Below are 15,898 nucleotides of genomic sequence, written 5' to 3'. Positions count from 1 at the left end.
GAGATTTGCTGATACCTGCAGAAACCTTGTGTTAAGTTAGTGGCGGGTCATTGTTGCTAAAGCACTAACAAGATAACTGTTTGCAAAGTTAAAAAAAGGATATCCTAAGTATTACCATGTGTTGGGTGACCACTTGATGAAATGAAAACAAAGTTGATGGTTTCTATGTGCCTTAAATGTGCAGTGTGTTTTTAACTCCACTGTCTAGAAAGCCTTAAACACAGCCCTGTGTTTTTTGGTTCTCTTCAGGGTTTGGTGCACATGTGCATTATCCAGAATTAGCTAACATAGTATGTATACAGTAGGCCTGAACGATTAATCGTTTCCAAATTGTAATCGTGATTTAAAAGAATGTGATTAGCTAATCGTTAAGACCACGATAAAGCGAATGTCAATTATTAAGTTGAATGTTTGGTGTAACATTTGGTTAAACATTTTTTATTCCTCTTTTCATTATTATATTTACTGTTTTTTCTGGAATAATGTTACATAACACAGCTTGTTTAAAGAAACAATTTTCAATTTTCAGTGAATTTTCATTTATTTTTATTAATATATTTAACATGATCAAAGAAGGTGCAATATGTAGCTAAAACATAATAATCGCAAATCGAATCCTAATCGCAATATCTGGCAGAAAAATTGCAATGAGATTTTTTTTCCCCCAAATCGTTCAGCCCTAGTATGCAGGCATAATATCATCTTCATTATTTTTGTATTCTGTATCTTTTATTGTAATCATGGCAGGTTCTGAATCAGACATCCAGGCTTGAGATCCAGCTGCTGGAAAATTCACTTTCCACTAACAAGTTGGAGAAAGACTTAATGGTCCAGACCAATGAGATCAGCAAGCTGCATGAAAAGAACAGGTAAACAGACACACTTCAAGCAAACAAAACCACACACACCATACTATCCATACTACAGAAAAGAGGGAAACAAAGGTTTTACATGGACAAACAAAAAGCCAGTCTATGCTGCTTGTCTCTGTGGGATTGCATAAACAAATCAAAAGCTTTTTACAAGCTCTCACTGACTACCACATAGTTTGTCCATTATCCAAAACAGTATCTAGTTGTATATACAACAGCATAATAGGAAGCCCGTATTTTCTGTGTTATTCTGTAAATGCATGAGGCTATGCTTTCAACATTGAAACACTGCATTTGTTGCAAAATCAGGCAATTAAAATGTGGCTTTTGGATTTCATGTCTCCAAATCTTGTTCTTTACAGTGATTGGTGCTGTGGGATTGTCTTAGATGATGTAGTGTTTAAAAGGGTTTGGTCCACATCTCTCATTGCTGTATCCATAGAGACTCCATGCAATCACTTTGGAAAAAAGGACACTGTTTGAAAGCGTAGTCTCTGGTGATTCTGACTTTGAGGCTTATGGAGATTGATTTCTGAGGACAATTTCCCTAAGCTTCAGCAATCATGACATTATTCCATCTTGTACGTGTCGTCTGTACTTTTTCCTTTACCAACTCTATAATAGAGGAAAACATATGATCAGTTAATGAATTTGATGTCAGCTTATATCATCTTTCAGGCATTAGATTGTACAGTGGTAATTCTACCATACTAAAATGGCTTATTCATTTACCTCAGATGAGTCTGCAAAGTGCAAGATGAAGCGTATGTTTATACTGTATTGTGTGGGAAACACATAGCAACCAAACCTACAGACATCATTATTTGTAGTTCTGTCTTATGCACACTTCTTGTATTTGTATTCCCATATCACTCTCTGGGAAATAGTTTTCAAGTAAAGGGAGCCATGAGCCACCATGTTTTGATTGTAATTACTCACAGTGTCCATCACAAAGTAACAGCAGGAAGTAAAAATGTCAAAAGTGGAGGAATGTTACTAATTTAACTTTATTTGGCTGACCTTTATTCATGATGCTGTAGGAAAAACAAAACAGATACACATTTATCACATAATCAGTAAGTCACTGGAAATATTACAACAATTGCTAAACAATATTCCATTTAAACCCGTGAAAACAAATCTCATTCCAGAAGATTTGGATGCCCTAAAGGACCATTATAATTAGCAACTTCTCTATCTTCCATTAAAAATAAATGTCTTCCGTTATTTTATTCCTCAGCCTCATGGAGCAGAAGATGTTAGAAATGGAGATGCGGCACCGTGAAGAGCTGGAGACACTGAAGCAGGAGAAGGGCAGTCTCCAGGTCCTGGTGGGGAGACAGAGCAGTGTTATCGGGGAGCTAGAAGCCCAGCTGAGCCGGGCCACAGGAAACAGCACAGCCCTGCAGAGACAGCAGCAGGAGATGATGGATACCGTCCACAACCTGCTCAACCTCTGCTCCAAAGATGGAGGTAAGCTAACTGGAATCAAAGCCTCACATGCTGAGAGGTTTTGTAACTTTTGTAGCAGTTCAAAGTGTAAATATGGTCTTAAACAATAGCCCTGACGTACTGAGGAGCATATTCTGGCAATTGTATGTTGCTGAGGTTGTAGATAAAGTCACAGCCTATTAGAAGTGTAAGGAAATGTTTAACCAAGTTGAGAAGTCTGATAAAAAGCCACTGAGAATTGATTGAGCCCAGCAGCTCAAAGCTGGACCAGTCAGTGAAATACCAGCAATGGTTAAGATGATGCTAACAACATCAAGGCTGTTTTTTTTTTGTTTTGTTTTTTTAAACTGAGTGAAAAAAAGAAATCAAGACAACATGGACATAAAGCATGACTTAACCAACTGCGTGATCTTTTTCTCCCCTAAAAGTTATTCTGTGTGCAATCGCATTGGATAGTTTAACTGTAATTTGATATTTCAAAAATAACAGCTATGTTTTTAAAGCTAGGAATGGTCTGTCTGTCTGTTTGTTGGTCTGCCCAACAACTATTGGATGGATTGCCATGAAATTTTGTAGAAACATTCATGGTTTCCAGAGGTCGAAGCCTCCTGACGTTGTTGATCGTCGGACTTCACCACTTGCACCACCATGAGGTTGACATTTGTGGTTTTGAGGGAAATGTCTCAACATCTATTGGATAAGTTTCTATGACATTTTGTACAAATATTCATGTTCCCCTCAGGATGAGTTATCATTTTGAACTTTCTTGATCCCCTGACTTTTCACTTAGTGCCATTAGAATGTCTGTAGACTCTTGTTTCACTTTGAAACCCTGAAGCAAAATCAACTACATATACCATGCACTGGCTTGGTCCGACCAGGCGAAGAAAGGTTTATGTTTATGTTTCAGTGCAGGAGAGCGCTTGTCATCTGTTGATTGGTTATATACTGAGCCACATTTTGTCTACCCCCACTAGCGATGACCCTAACCCAAGAAAATGCCTATTGACCCTTTGCCAGACCACAATATGTAAAGCAAAATTTGTGGATTGGCTGTTCGAGGCTTGAACTGTGAGGCAGCACTCAACTTATTTTGGATTGCTTACTTCCTTGGGTCAGATGTTACTTCTACAACATCTTCTCCTCATGAAATTATGATGACACCAGTTCTATAAACCTTACCCCATACTGAGAGACACAGGGATGCACTGGCTATTAAATCCTGCATCACTGAGAGCAGCATGAATGAAGAAACATGGTTCTTATTTTAACCCCGTGTACTCCTGTTAAAGATGTTTGGTGCCTCTCATAAACCGGCATGGTGCTCTTTTTTTTATGTGGCAACAATCACTTTTCACGCTTTAACTTCATAAAGTCTGTGCACACAGCTTCACTGAAAGCAGTCATGCTTAGAAAGTAATATGCTTATTTTATTCCTCTGAGTCTCTCCCTTCTGTTAATATGAGACAAGGGATTTCCTTTTTGGCCCTACGTTTGACCTGACAGCAATGCAACCTCTCTTGTTCGGTCAAACGCGGTGAACTCATTTACCCCTTTCTCAGCCATTTAAACGCCGAACCCACTTGATCCTAACATTGGCCTTAAATCCCATTGGTCACAGGAGATTTGACATGAATGTGTGTGTCGGGGGATTGGTTGCAACTTCATTTCCATTTGTGGATTTCCTGCAGAGACGCCTCGAGACCCCACAGTGCTTCTTGAGGTTTCCCATCAGACAGGAAGCAACAAGGGCATGAAGGGATGTAGGAGTCATGAGTGGATAACTACTGCACATGATTAACACATGCTTTTTATTTATCATGCTTCTCCCTTTTGTAATTTTAATGTTCCATGCAATAAAGGTCACAGGAGGCCACTGCTCGCCCTCCATCTGTTTACTCTGGATTTGTGTCTGTTACATTTAATTACCAGAGGTCTTATAAGGCCATTTTGACCTGACTGGTCACTATGTATCATTTTCGTATTAAGATTCAAGTGTTTTTCTTACATTATTTTTTCAGTAGAACAGGGTACCACAGCCAGTCTTGCGGTCTGTGATTGGTGGCTGCCTTAATGAGAGGCGATAGAAATGGAACGTGGCCGCTTTTGCTCCGTGGTTGGTCCTTTCCTCTTCCATGGTGGTGTTGAAGGTTGACGCGGGCGTGCGGGTCAGAGGTCTCCCCTTTCTTCACCCCAGCCTGAATAAGTCAAACAGTTATAGCTCCTGCGGGACGCCCCGTCCAAAGGAGGTGAAGGAGTAGGTAGATCTCACTGATCATCGGACGCACTGCCCCTGTTTTTCAACAGCATTTTAAACAGAGAGGCAGCAGAGCTCTCTTTTTTTTTTTTTTTCAAGTTCAGGGGACAGCTTTTGTTTGTTTGAGAAACGGATTAGTGTTTTAATTTGAGGAAAGGGTTAGCATTTCATGCCATGGAGTGGCGTCTGCTTGTGTTAGTCGCTGTTTTGAAAACTGAGCCTGAGCATTTCCTTTAAAGCATGGACTCAAATCATCTTTGACTTTGCTTTGGGGAAGATGACAGATACTTAGAAAAGGGAGTCTTAACATTAAATCTCCATAAACTTTATTTTTTTTTAACCAGCTGTCCATGTATGGCTTTTCCTAAAATTAAGGTTTCCAGTGTTTTTTTTTACTGTTGCAGTGCAAACTGATGGCCGGTAAGATATATTTGATGTGGCCAGATGCGGCAATGGAGCTCTTGTTTTGGTTGTAATCATTACCCAAACCTCATTAGGACGCAATGAGCCACACACTGTTATTAACGATAATTGACCTCAGCTTTGGAACACTTTGCAAAAATGTCTGGCTGCTAAATATGATTTTGTTTTACAGTGTTCTATTATCCAGCTAAATGAATGACATTCATCATTTTTACAGCTGCTAACTCGGAGTTGAAGAAAATGGAATTATTTTAGATGTCTGTGGGTTGTAATGCCTAAACCACTTCATTAAACTGCATCACTTTACGATCTAGACCAAATTTTTGACTGCTGCACATGATTATTTTTATGCTTCACTGACTAGCAGAATGAGTTGACACTTATTGTTGCTAAGACCCTGTAAAGTGTGCAGTTATTGCGAGTCACCTCAGTGACCTTCCTCAAACCTTTACTTTTTCAGAGTGAACTAGACGGTTTTATTATATGTTGCGTTTGCACACGTCTGTTAAAACTGTCGAATGGAGCAAAATGTTTTAGAGCCATTTAAAGGGCATAAACTTGACATTCAGAACATCCATATAGCAGCAAACAAAGATTTGCTATATAAAGATATAGTGGAGTAATGGCGTACTGAGCAGAGAATGAAGTCACACTACCTCTGTGTGTGTAACGAGCTTCTCTGTCCTGCGTGCATGTGGCCATGAAAAAAAGTAGCTATTTCACATATTGGTAAAAGCTCTGTGAGAGCCATGTGGACGCAATCCTAGTCTGCTGTTTTTTGTTGTTTTTATGTGAAGCCCCTTAAACAAGGCAGTACATACCAATTCCAGTCATTAGAGGTGGTAGGTTAATAATTAATTAATTAATTAATTGCATTCACCTGGCAATTCAGGTCAAAATCAATCCATTACGACCGTAGTGCTACAGTACTGTGTATAGACCTTATACAGTAGGATAGTTAGAGTGAAGATCTGCTACAAAATGTTTCCTTTCTTAATTCTGTTTTCAAAGAAGCATTATTGCCTTCAAACTCAGTGTTGACTTTTCAATATTTACCCAAGATCTTTCCTTCATATGATTACTACAAAATGTATTTCGTCAGCAGTACATTGGAAGTATAAGAAAGTATATTTCTATTATTTAACAAATGTAACTTGAATCTCACGAAATAAAATGAAACACATTAACCAAAAATCTTCTCACAGCAACCCTAATAGTCTTTACCTCTTAAACAAGGACTACACATGATTGTTGTAAAGTGTACCGTGGGAATGAACCGGTATTATTTTATAGAGATTTGCATCCTTCATATATGACTACACCAGAGAAATTAATTGAATATTGTATGGAATCACTTAAACTCTCAGCGGCATTTAGAGACTGATTATAGTCACATGGGAGCAGTGATGTCTGTGGCAGTCCATTTAGCTCCATTACTCACTCTCTTTAGCCTGGGTATTTGGGCTCATTTGGCAAGGGTACTGATTTATGCAAACACCCAAGCCCTGCTGGTCTTTTCACATGAACCCCCTACTGAATACGAGTCCCCACTGACCCACAAAATATTTTTCTGTAAATAAATATTGGGACATAAATAATATTTGTAGAGCTGGGCAGCAAGCTGTTCAAGGGAGCCACTCCTACACTTGAGCATCAAGTCCCTGGGCAGAAAGTCTTCTTCCACCAAAGGGAGATCTCAAAGATGATTGTGAAATGATTGTCCACACTGTTTCAGATCGAATACCAAAACGATCTCCCTGGCCTCTAAAATGTGCCCCGCTGTCTGCCTGCTTGGGGTAAATTACCGCCTGACAGGGCCGCTCTTTGTTGTATTAGAGTCTGGAGTGCGAGGGCCAACTCTGTCAACCTGTCACAGCAGGAGATTCTTGTCGCTGACACTCAATACTTTGTCAAAATGCTCAGCTAGTACACCCAAATAAGCGTCCTGCTTCCACCAGGATGTTCTGCACTCAGGAGGGGGGGATCAAAGCGAAGGCTAAAGATCGCTGACACATTTCGCTTTTCCCTGACGTCTTCTTTGACTCAACAATTCCAACAATAAAAACAATGGTGTGTAAATTGAGATGAACCCCTCATAAGGAAGGAGAAAGAAAGGAGAGGGGGAAAAAAAAGGAAAATCGGAAGGAATTTCCATCAATATAACGAGGGCATGGAAGGTAAATATAAACCACTTGTTATAACAGGAACTTGAAATTTATAGCTTGTAGTATTTTGTCTTTAGCCTCTTGCTTGGTTTCAAAATAGTGCCGCCATAATTATCTACAGATGGAAATGGATGCAGCTGGTCCGTCAAAGTCTGAGGCTTTTCTCTCGGAGCAGGAGATCATCCAGTCGATGGACTGCTTTTCTCCTGCTAATAAATTAGTCGCCCTCAGATTTTATCTGGCCGTTACAAGATACTCACAGTGAGACCTCACCGATCAGCTTCTGCCTCAAACTCCTTTTATATTTTCTCCTCTGAGATGTACAGATCTGAAATTTGATAAATTGACCTGCTAAGGGTCTGCTTGCAATTTGTGATTTCATAAAAAATTATAGAACTGTGATTTCCATACTTGTCTGACACACAAGGTTGCATGAAGGGTAACAGTTTTTAATAGCATGGACTGTTTTTTTTGCAGTGCTATTCCTGTGTCTGTATCTGGTGTAAGTGTTTACTTGGTCCCTTCTTTTATCGCAAAATATTGAAGCACTAACACCTGAGCTTTGGCATTCTGTCAGTCAAAGTCTAAAATTGGTCCTCTCATGTTTCCGACAGCTGGAATATGTAGCAACAAAATGTACTGTAGGTTTCTACACATAGTGTCCTAAAAGAATAGTTTGATATTTTGGTAAAAGAATTAGATGAGAAGATTGATAGCACCACCAGAGTGGTGTTAATCTTCTCATCTTACTCTCCACAAGACATTTTCCAAAATGTCAAACTATTCCATTCACATAACAGCTATAAAAACAATTTGCAATACCCAGTTGCTCAAGGGCCGCAAGTAAGTTTACTTATGTTCGATTGGTATTTGTAGAACATCAAATTGTGTAACACTGTTTCCATAATTTCTTTTGTACCTACAGTTGTGCCTAATAGCACAAAGGTCGCAGATGAAGAGAAGAAATTCCGTGACTGTGCCGACCTCTACCAGGCTGGCTTTCATAAAAATGGAGTCTACACCATCCAGATCAACCCGCAGGAGACCAAAAAGGTGGGAAGCCACAATATCTCACAGCCAACAAGTACACTGTAATGTGAAATATCTGCCTTTTCATCACTTCTAGGTCACTCTTTTATAGTGGGTTTACAGGGAGTATGAATGCCGAAAGCTGAAAATACACTTGGCAGCGTGAGGTGTGAAACAGGACACTGAGCTGATCAAGATGGTGACAATTGTGCAAGTGTTTGTGTGTGGATGTGTGTGTTCTTAACCTCTACACTATGCTTACGTACTCTTGATTGATGGGAGTGATGATTTAATAAGTTAGGAGGTCGGCAGACAGTTTGTGTGAGTGGATTTCTGTCTCAAACTCAAGCTTGGTGCTGCAGGGTTAATCACAGAAATATGAATTCTACTCTACTTTTTGTGTAAGGAAATACTATTACTATCTTGTTTATTTAGCTTTTGTGCATAATTTTCTTTAAAGCTTTATTGCTTAACTTTTAGATATTAATGAACGTCTGTTAACGTCTGTTAAGCCATTGCCAAATTAGTTGCTGGAAAGCTAATTATGACTATCAGCTCCACACAACTCCACACAAGATAATTACTTTTTCTGAAGAGTCCATGTTTTTTTAATCCTCCGTGTCCTCCTTGGCTACTAGCTACTGTGTGGAGGAGGGGTGGGGTGGCTGGTGCACGATCTTCGAAGGCTTGTATCATGTGGACTCGCCGACAGTTTGGTTGTCATTACTTAGAATTTCTCATGGGGGCGACAGATACTACGCACTATAGCTTTAAAAGACGATGGAGCAGCTTTTGAACGTATTCGTGAAAAGAAGCATCTGAGCTTCAAGCCTCTGGGTGGACGTTTCCTTGCCGCAGCTCAATAGCTTTCACTATCCGAGTGGAGACTAGTGAACCCTAGTCTAGCTTGCTATCGTTAGCACTGATTCACAGTGTAATGTCATTTTTCGTTCATGTTATTCCAACACCTGCTGAGTCATTGGCTGCTCCCACATACACATTGTGTTGGTCCCACATTATATTTGTAAGTACATAAGTAAGTTTGTACATGTTTACCATTGAATTATGAGCTAGTCTTGGGGAAAACGATTCTGTAAAGGGTACTTCCTTAATCATACCCAGGCTGTGTTCATGTGTGTTCAGCTGTGTGGGCTGACTGAGGTGAGAGACCTTCTCCACTCCACCCTGGGGTCTCCTCAAAACAAAGAGCAACACTGCAGATAGAGCACCAGCCCTGCATTATCAGCTTACACACACTGAGGTCCAAGGTTAAGGGCCACATCACACCCAGGACCTCCACTTTGATCGTGCAGAAACGAGGCCGCCTAATGAGGAACATCTCTGGGGAGTTGGTGAGGGATAAGGAGGCGCTGATTAACTTTGTGAAGGACCCAGATACGTTGCATTCCCAAAGAGGATTTATTATGAAAGCTGGGAAAAGGAGTGTCTGTAAACCAAATAATTGTCCAAATGACCCTTCATTGTTTGTCAATTCCGCTGAGAGTCACGTTGAATGTTGAATTAATTAGCTTGGTAGTTAAATTTCTTCTGAATACTGGAAAAATACCTATGGGTGCTCTCATTGTTCCATTTCCTTCATACATGTGTTTTCCCACCCTCCTTTGCTCTCTCTTTTCAATTGTGTAGGTGTATTGCAACATGGAAACAGCTGGTGGTGGATGGACGGTCATCCAGCGCAGAGAAGACGGCAGTGTGGACTTCCAGAGAACGTGGAAGGAGTACAAGATGGTGAGACGAGACAAATGCGTGCACAAAGACACTTGTCCAGCATGCATACACTCATCCATATCCATTCAAAGCAAGATGATAATGGTGTCCCTTTTAAACACAAGACAGTGAGTCAACACACAGAAATGGCGAGAATACTCTCATCCACATCCATCAAGCATAAATTACGAAACTGTGCGATGAGCAAAACATCCTGTTTAAAAAAAAAAAAAAAAAAAAGAACTTCCGCAGGGGGATTATGACAAATAGTTTGCGCTTTTGGGCCTTGACTGAACATGCTGAAAACTAAGAGGCAGATCCACTGATCCAGATGTCATTCCTCTTCAGCAATAGCTCCCTCGTCTTTGTATGAGCTATATTGTCAAGGGTGTCTTGAGACTTGCTCCGCTCCTCAGCCGAAGCTTCAGTGACATGCTGTTATTCTTCCTCTTTTCCAACAGGAAATTATTACCTAAATCTGCAAACAACACACTTGTTTAGTCTCTCTAGCACTGTGCCAGGTGTTTCATCTGTTGGTCATCAAGGAGAAATGTATGCATATTTGCATTAAGGGTGTTAACATTTCAGAACCCAAGCTGTGTTTAGACGGTAAATTGGATTTTAGTATTGCTGGCAGTTGCATTGCTTGTGTTTGCTGTGTAAGTCACCTGTGTATACCTTCCACAAGCTGTCAGTTTATTGTCAAATGGACTATCCCCTGTAATCTGCTTTGTGTTTCCAGTTTAATTATTCCCCCTCTTTCCGCTGCTCTTGATGTATAATTTACCAGGCAATGGGAAAGGATTTCAAAGAGTTTGTAGGACATTATAAACCAGAGAACTCCTAAGTTAGATCAAATAAACTAAACACTGGTAAAAGGTTTGAATGGTAAGAAGAAACTGCGTGATAATAAAAGAAATGTAGAGCACAAGGGAGAAGAAGAAAATAAATATATGTGAGGCCTAAAAAGTAAGTACCAATGAGACGGACGTGGAAACCCTCCAGCTTTGAACAGGTGTCATAGAGAGCATGGCGTGCATTACAGTACATGAGGGCACACGCATGGACCTTGGCTGACATTTACAGTAGAGTGCTGATCCAACAGCGTAGTAAAGCTTGAAAAGCCTGGAGGAGATCGATGGAGTTTTATGTGTTATTAATTTTCTCATTCTTGGTCTCCAGAGGCTTGTGCTCACAGATTTAGTGTACATGGAGGATTTGTAAATCTTTCAGTAACAACTGACATGTTTCTTTGTGGGACCATGGAGAGAATTTTGGCAACAGGGATGTACAGTAGTGCATATGTTAAAATGAGATCTTAAGACCATCTAATGTTTGTTATTACATTACCAGGAGACCACATATCACTGGAGACCTTGCAAATAATAGTCACAACCTACTCTTTCTTCTTATCAGCATGTGAAAATGGTGCTTGTAGAGTAATGGTTCCCAACTATTGCTCTACAAGCACCTCATGGGGTACTTGGGCAGTTGCCATGGTGTAAGTGGAAAGATCAAGTCATTGTAACTAGTAAGTTTTACAATAACCAGTAATCTGCCCATCAAACCGAGTCAGGCACACTATTAGTCTGGATCTAATTAAACCATGGTTTGGTTTGTTTCTACTGTAAAAAAAATGTTTGGATGGTTTGGACTTTCAGACCAATAACAGGGAGTTCTGGAAGGCTATCCTCATGTTATAAACATAGCTAGCTGCTTTAAGGAACAGCCCTGTGCTTAGTCAGCGTTTCCGCGGGGTCTTAAAAAATCTAAAAAAAAGTCTAATATTTCAAAGTCTAAATTTCAGGCCTTAAAAAGTCTTAAATTCGCTGAAGTATTGTGTTCTAGGTCTCAATTTAACCCTGTATAGACACTGCAGCATCTCAAGACCAAGGTAAAGTTTATTTTTTCCCAACTGCTATGTAAAGTGAAGGGGTTTAGCCCCGAAGTAAGAATGAACTTCGGCCCTGGAGGCAAAACACAATCTAGAAGCTTAAGCAGGAATGGTAAACAGTTAAAAAAATTCACAAAATGTCCAACAATTGTTTGAATGAGAGAGAGGTTACAAAAGGACAGGAGAGCCCGTACAGAAACTAATCAATTGCAAGTATGACCAAAGCAACCTAAACATTGACACTTCAATTGTATGAAGAAAATAAAGTATTGTAACATATAATTAATATTGTTAAATATTAAATATAACATTCAGTTATAATCCAGTTATAAGAACATCAAGGTTGGTGCTGATGAGGTTAGGTCAGACAAAAAAGGTTAAGAACCACTGTTGTAGAGTATTGGACTCTCTGTAATTCTAGTTTATCTTTGTAACAACAGTTTGAGTTTTACAGGGCTCAGTGTTTACAATTACTTTTCCCCCCAGACATAGTGATTTTAGCAAGTGTAACTTAAATGCAAACCAAGCGCTAAGTCCAACAATATGACTAACTATCTTCTCATCTTTTCTGAGCTGAGCTGATGTAGATCAGGTTTGCGTGTGAAGGATCGTGAAGAACCGGAACTGTATAATGGAAAACTGTCAACGGAGCTTGATTCCAAGCCTTTTCTCCAGCCAGGGTTCTCGAGATAAACCACAGTCACAGTATGAGGCGTTGGACCGAGCTGAAAGACAGTCCGAGGGGAACATCTCATCAGGAGTGAGATCAATTCTAGAGAAAGTGAGAGATAAAAGGAGAGAAAGCGGTAATGGGCCCCAGTCACTTTCTCTTCCACCCACTCGGCAGAACATGTCTAAGGCTCGAGGAATGCCCCATATTTACTTTCCCTCCTTCCCATTCCTCATCACCACACACGCTTAGCACAAACACCGACTTCTCCCTGACTTTGCCTCCCTAGCCCACTCCACCCCCCTCTTTCCTAATCTTTAATGGAGTGGTCCAGACTGTCCTGTCAGAGCTGTAATGTCATCCTGCTTTGGGATATTCCCCTCTGCAATCCACTGCTCTTGCTGCTGTCAGAAGCACTTTGCCTGTGACCGGGAGCAACTCTGATCAAATACAAACTTTTGCTGTTGTTTGAAGGAGTGTCCCATGCATACAGTATATATTTTTTGAAAGAAATATTTAGGTAATAATGACTTTAGCATGTGTGACTTGAGAGAAAGACAGAAATGGAAAAACGTGTGTGTCTATTTCAGCTGGTACCAATTTAGGCACTTTTATAGGTAGGTTAGTCTATCCATGTGGAGGATCAAGCCAAAAGATAGCCTAAAATACATTAATACACAATTTGAGTAATGTGTGTGACTTTTTCACTGAGTTCTGGAGGAATGGAAAAGAATGCTATGAGTAATAAAAAAAAATATATATATATATATATATTTATGCAGAACAGAAACATTTCTGCTGGTGGATAAACTGCCACATTATTTATTATCAGGAACCGTTTGCTCTGGTCTAATTTCTGATTTTGACAAAAAATAAATGAGTAAATAAATGAGAAAATTCCTTTCCATCCATTCCGCAATCCTCTAGTGTTGAGATTGTATCATTCTAGGAAAATAGGGCAGATAACACTGCATAATCTCTAGTCCATGATTTACAAAAAGGATTTGAAGTGCTAGCTCCACACTGATTATTGTGTTTCTTTTCCTTCGTTGCAGGGTTTTGGCAGCTTGTCTGCAGAGCACTGGTTAGGGAACGAGTATGTTTACCATTTGACCAGCCAGAGGCAGAATGCCCTCCGTGTAGAGCTGACAGATTGGGATGCACACCAGGCCTTCTCACTATATGACCGCTTCCAAATCGGCAGTGAGAAACAAAACTACAGGTAAGACTGATTGTATTGCTCCTGGTAGACAAAGCTGGGGATGCTTGTTTTTTCAGGTCAAGGAGCACACAGACAGCGAGATTTCTCTGTCTTCATTACAGCTCATCACAGTGGCTGGTAAATATCCTCTGGACTGGATTTTTTCAGCATTCAATAGGAGATTGAACCCATATTTGCACCACATGGTAACGTAATACAGTCTTCAGGCTGAAATTTGAATAAATCAATGAATCTACAATTAATTAAATAAATACTTTTTAGCCACGCTAGTTGCATGGCTCTTTTGATGGCAGTGTTGGTCGGTCTGTCCACTACTTTGGTCCAGACTGAATATTGGATAAATTTTCCATGACATATGGTACAAACGTTGATGCCCCTCTCAGAATGAATTATAATAGCCTTGGTGATCTATTGACCTTTAATCTAGTGCCACCTTGATCACTGCATATCAAAAGATTGTGAAGCTTTAGCATATGTTAATTTTGAAAGGAAGTAAGGAATTATATAAGGAAATAATACTTCAATGGAAAGACAAAATGTTCAAAAGTGTTAACATTATAAACCTGGCTAGTAATTGTGAGCTCTCCAGACACTTCAATAACATCGATCATGTTATATAAGTCTGTGGTGAAGTTTTTCCTCATCGCAAATTCCTTCCAAACCATATCTATCACTTGTCATCGTCTCCTCATTACAAATGCTCCTTTGATTGACGCTTTGTCCCTGTGTGTTGCGGGGGCGAAGGTTTCTGTTTTCTTTTGAAGGGGTTAATGATAACAGGCCTCAAACTGTGGCAGATGCTTGGCCCTCTCAGATGTGGAAAACTACTGCAAATTCCACAGAGTTCCAAGCAATTGCTGGCTTCAGAGGAGAAGGTCTGACATCTTCAATTCTGCAGTTTTCACTGGATGGCTGGTTCTCTCTGATAAGAGGTCCCTTTTAGTTGCAAAATAACTTGCGTCCAGCTTTGAATGATGAAAAACGCAACGAGATTCTGTGGCTTAAAAGGCTTTACCTAAACCATTCCATTCCTTGCAGTGTTTCTCTGCAGCGGTGGGGAGTCAGGCTTGTTGCCAAATGTAATTTTCAGAATTGTCTTGCGATGACAGGGCTTTCACTTCACGAGGTTTCCGTCTTGAGGAACCCGTACCTGGAGTGGGCTTTGTGGTTTTGACTGGAGAATTGGATTTCAATCAAGAGGAGGAGATTGTTGTTTTTTGGTTTTGTTTGAATTTATACGCAGAGTTGAGATTTGAGAAAAGTCCATCTCTTGTTACTGTACCTTTTAGTCTTTATTTCTGGCTCTTTGGCAGGACCCACGCACAGACTTTAGGCTTGTGTACATGGCACACAGATATGTGAAGTGCAGGCCCATATATTTTTAGGGCTGGGTATCAAGCCTCAATACAGTATGTACTTTACCATATCTATCCGTTTGTAACTCTCTTTCACACGCACACATTTATATTTGCTTTTATATCCTTTCCTGTGTTTTACACATTTTTAACCTTTTGTTCTTTTGAATTATGGAAACAATAATTGTTTTTGTCCCACTGCGGCAGACAAAGGGCATCCCTGGCCATTCCAGCATGTTTTTAATGCAGGCTCATACTGTTAGGAGTCCAATCGACACACTGATCTCTATAAATAGATTTGTTCTTGAAAAATAGTTGTGGTATGATAATCACACATTGCTCCTCTGAAACACGGGCCAAAACAAACCAGATGGCGGGGCCCAAAACAAACCGACGCTGCCATGTTTTTTGCTTTGGCAGCTTCTTGCTTCTAAATGTCAAACAATTTCTTGCTCTAAAACTTAAGAGATAGTTGTACGTGATATGGCCAGCCTTTTAGTTGGTTTTGGATTATTTTATGTCATCTGTGGTGGTTTACTGGAATACAGTCTGCGTCAGCGCGTGACTGACAAACATTTGTAAAGACCTCACTTGGTATCGTAAATATGCCTCCCTTTTTTTTTTTTTTTTTTTTTTTTTTTTTTTTTTTTTTTTTTTTTTTTTTCTCTCTCTCTCTCTCTCTCTCTCACTCGCGTACGCACGCACGCACGCACGCACGCACACAGCCTGTAAGAACAAAAGCACATAAACGAGGCCACGAACAGACCACTTTAAAACCAGGTATAATAATTAAATAGTCCAAGTCCAACAATCTATATGACTCACCATGTA

General features: G+C 40.0%; 1 protein-coding gene across 2 annotated transcripts in view; it reads left to right on the top strand.

Annotated features, from left to right (window-relative positions):
* angpt1 (angiopoietin 1) overlaps window positions 1-15,898 on the top strand; it is a 72,849-nt gene that overhangs the window by 41,705 nt on the left and 15,246 nt on the right. For both annotated transcript variants that reach the window (XM_039820569.1, XM_039820570.1), the window contains exons 3-7: window positions 748-869; window positions 2,113-2,345; window positions 8,095-8,222; window positions 9,846-9,947; window positions 13,546-13,712. In XM_039820569.1, coding sequence (XP_039676503.1) covers window positions 748-869; window positions 2,113-2,345; window positions 8,095-8,222; window positions 9,846-9,947; window positions 13,546-13,712 — 752 coding nt within the window. The remainder of the gene's footprint in view (window positions 1-747; window positions 870-2,112; window positions 2,346-8,094; window positions 8,223-9,845; window positions 9,948-13,545; window positions 13,713-15,898) is intronic.

Source organism: Perca fluviatilis, chromosome 13 (assembly GCF_010015445.1).
Source record: "Perca fluviatilis chromosome 13, GENO_Pfluv_1.0, whole genome shotgun sequence".
Classification (NCBI taxonomy): Eukaryota; Metazoa; Chordata; class Actinopteri; order Perciformes; family Percidae; genus Perca; species Perca fluviatilis.
This window is presented reverse-complemented; position numbering and strand designations above follow the sequence as displayed.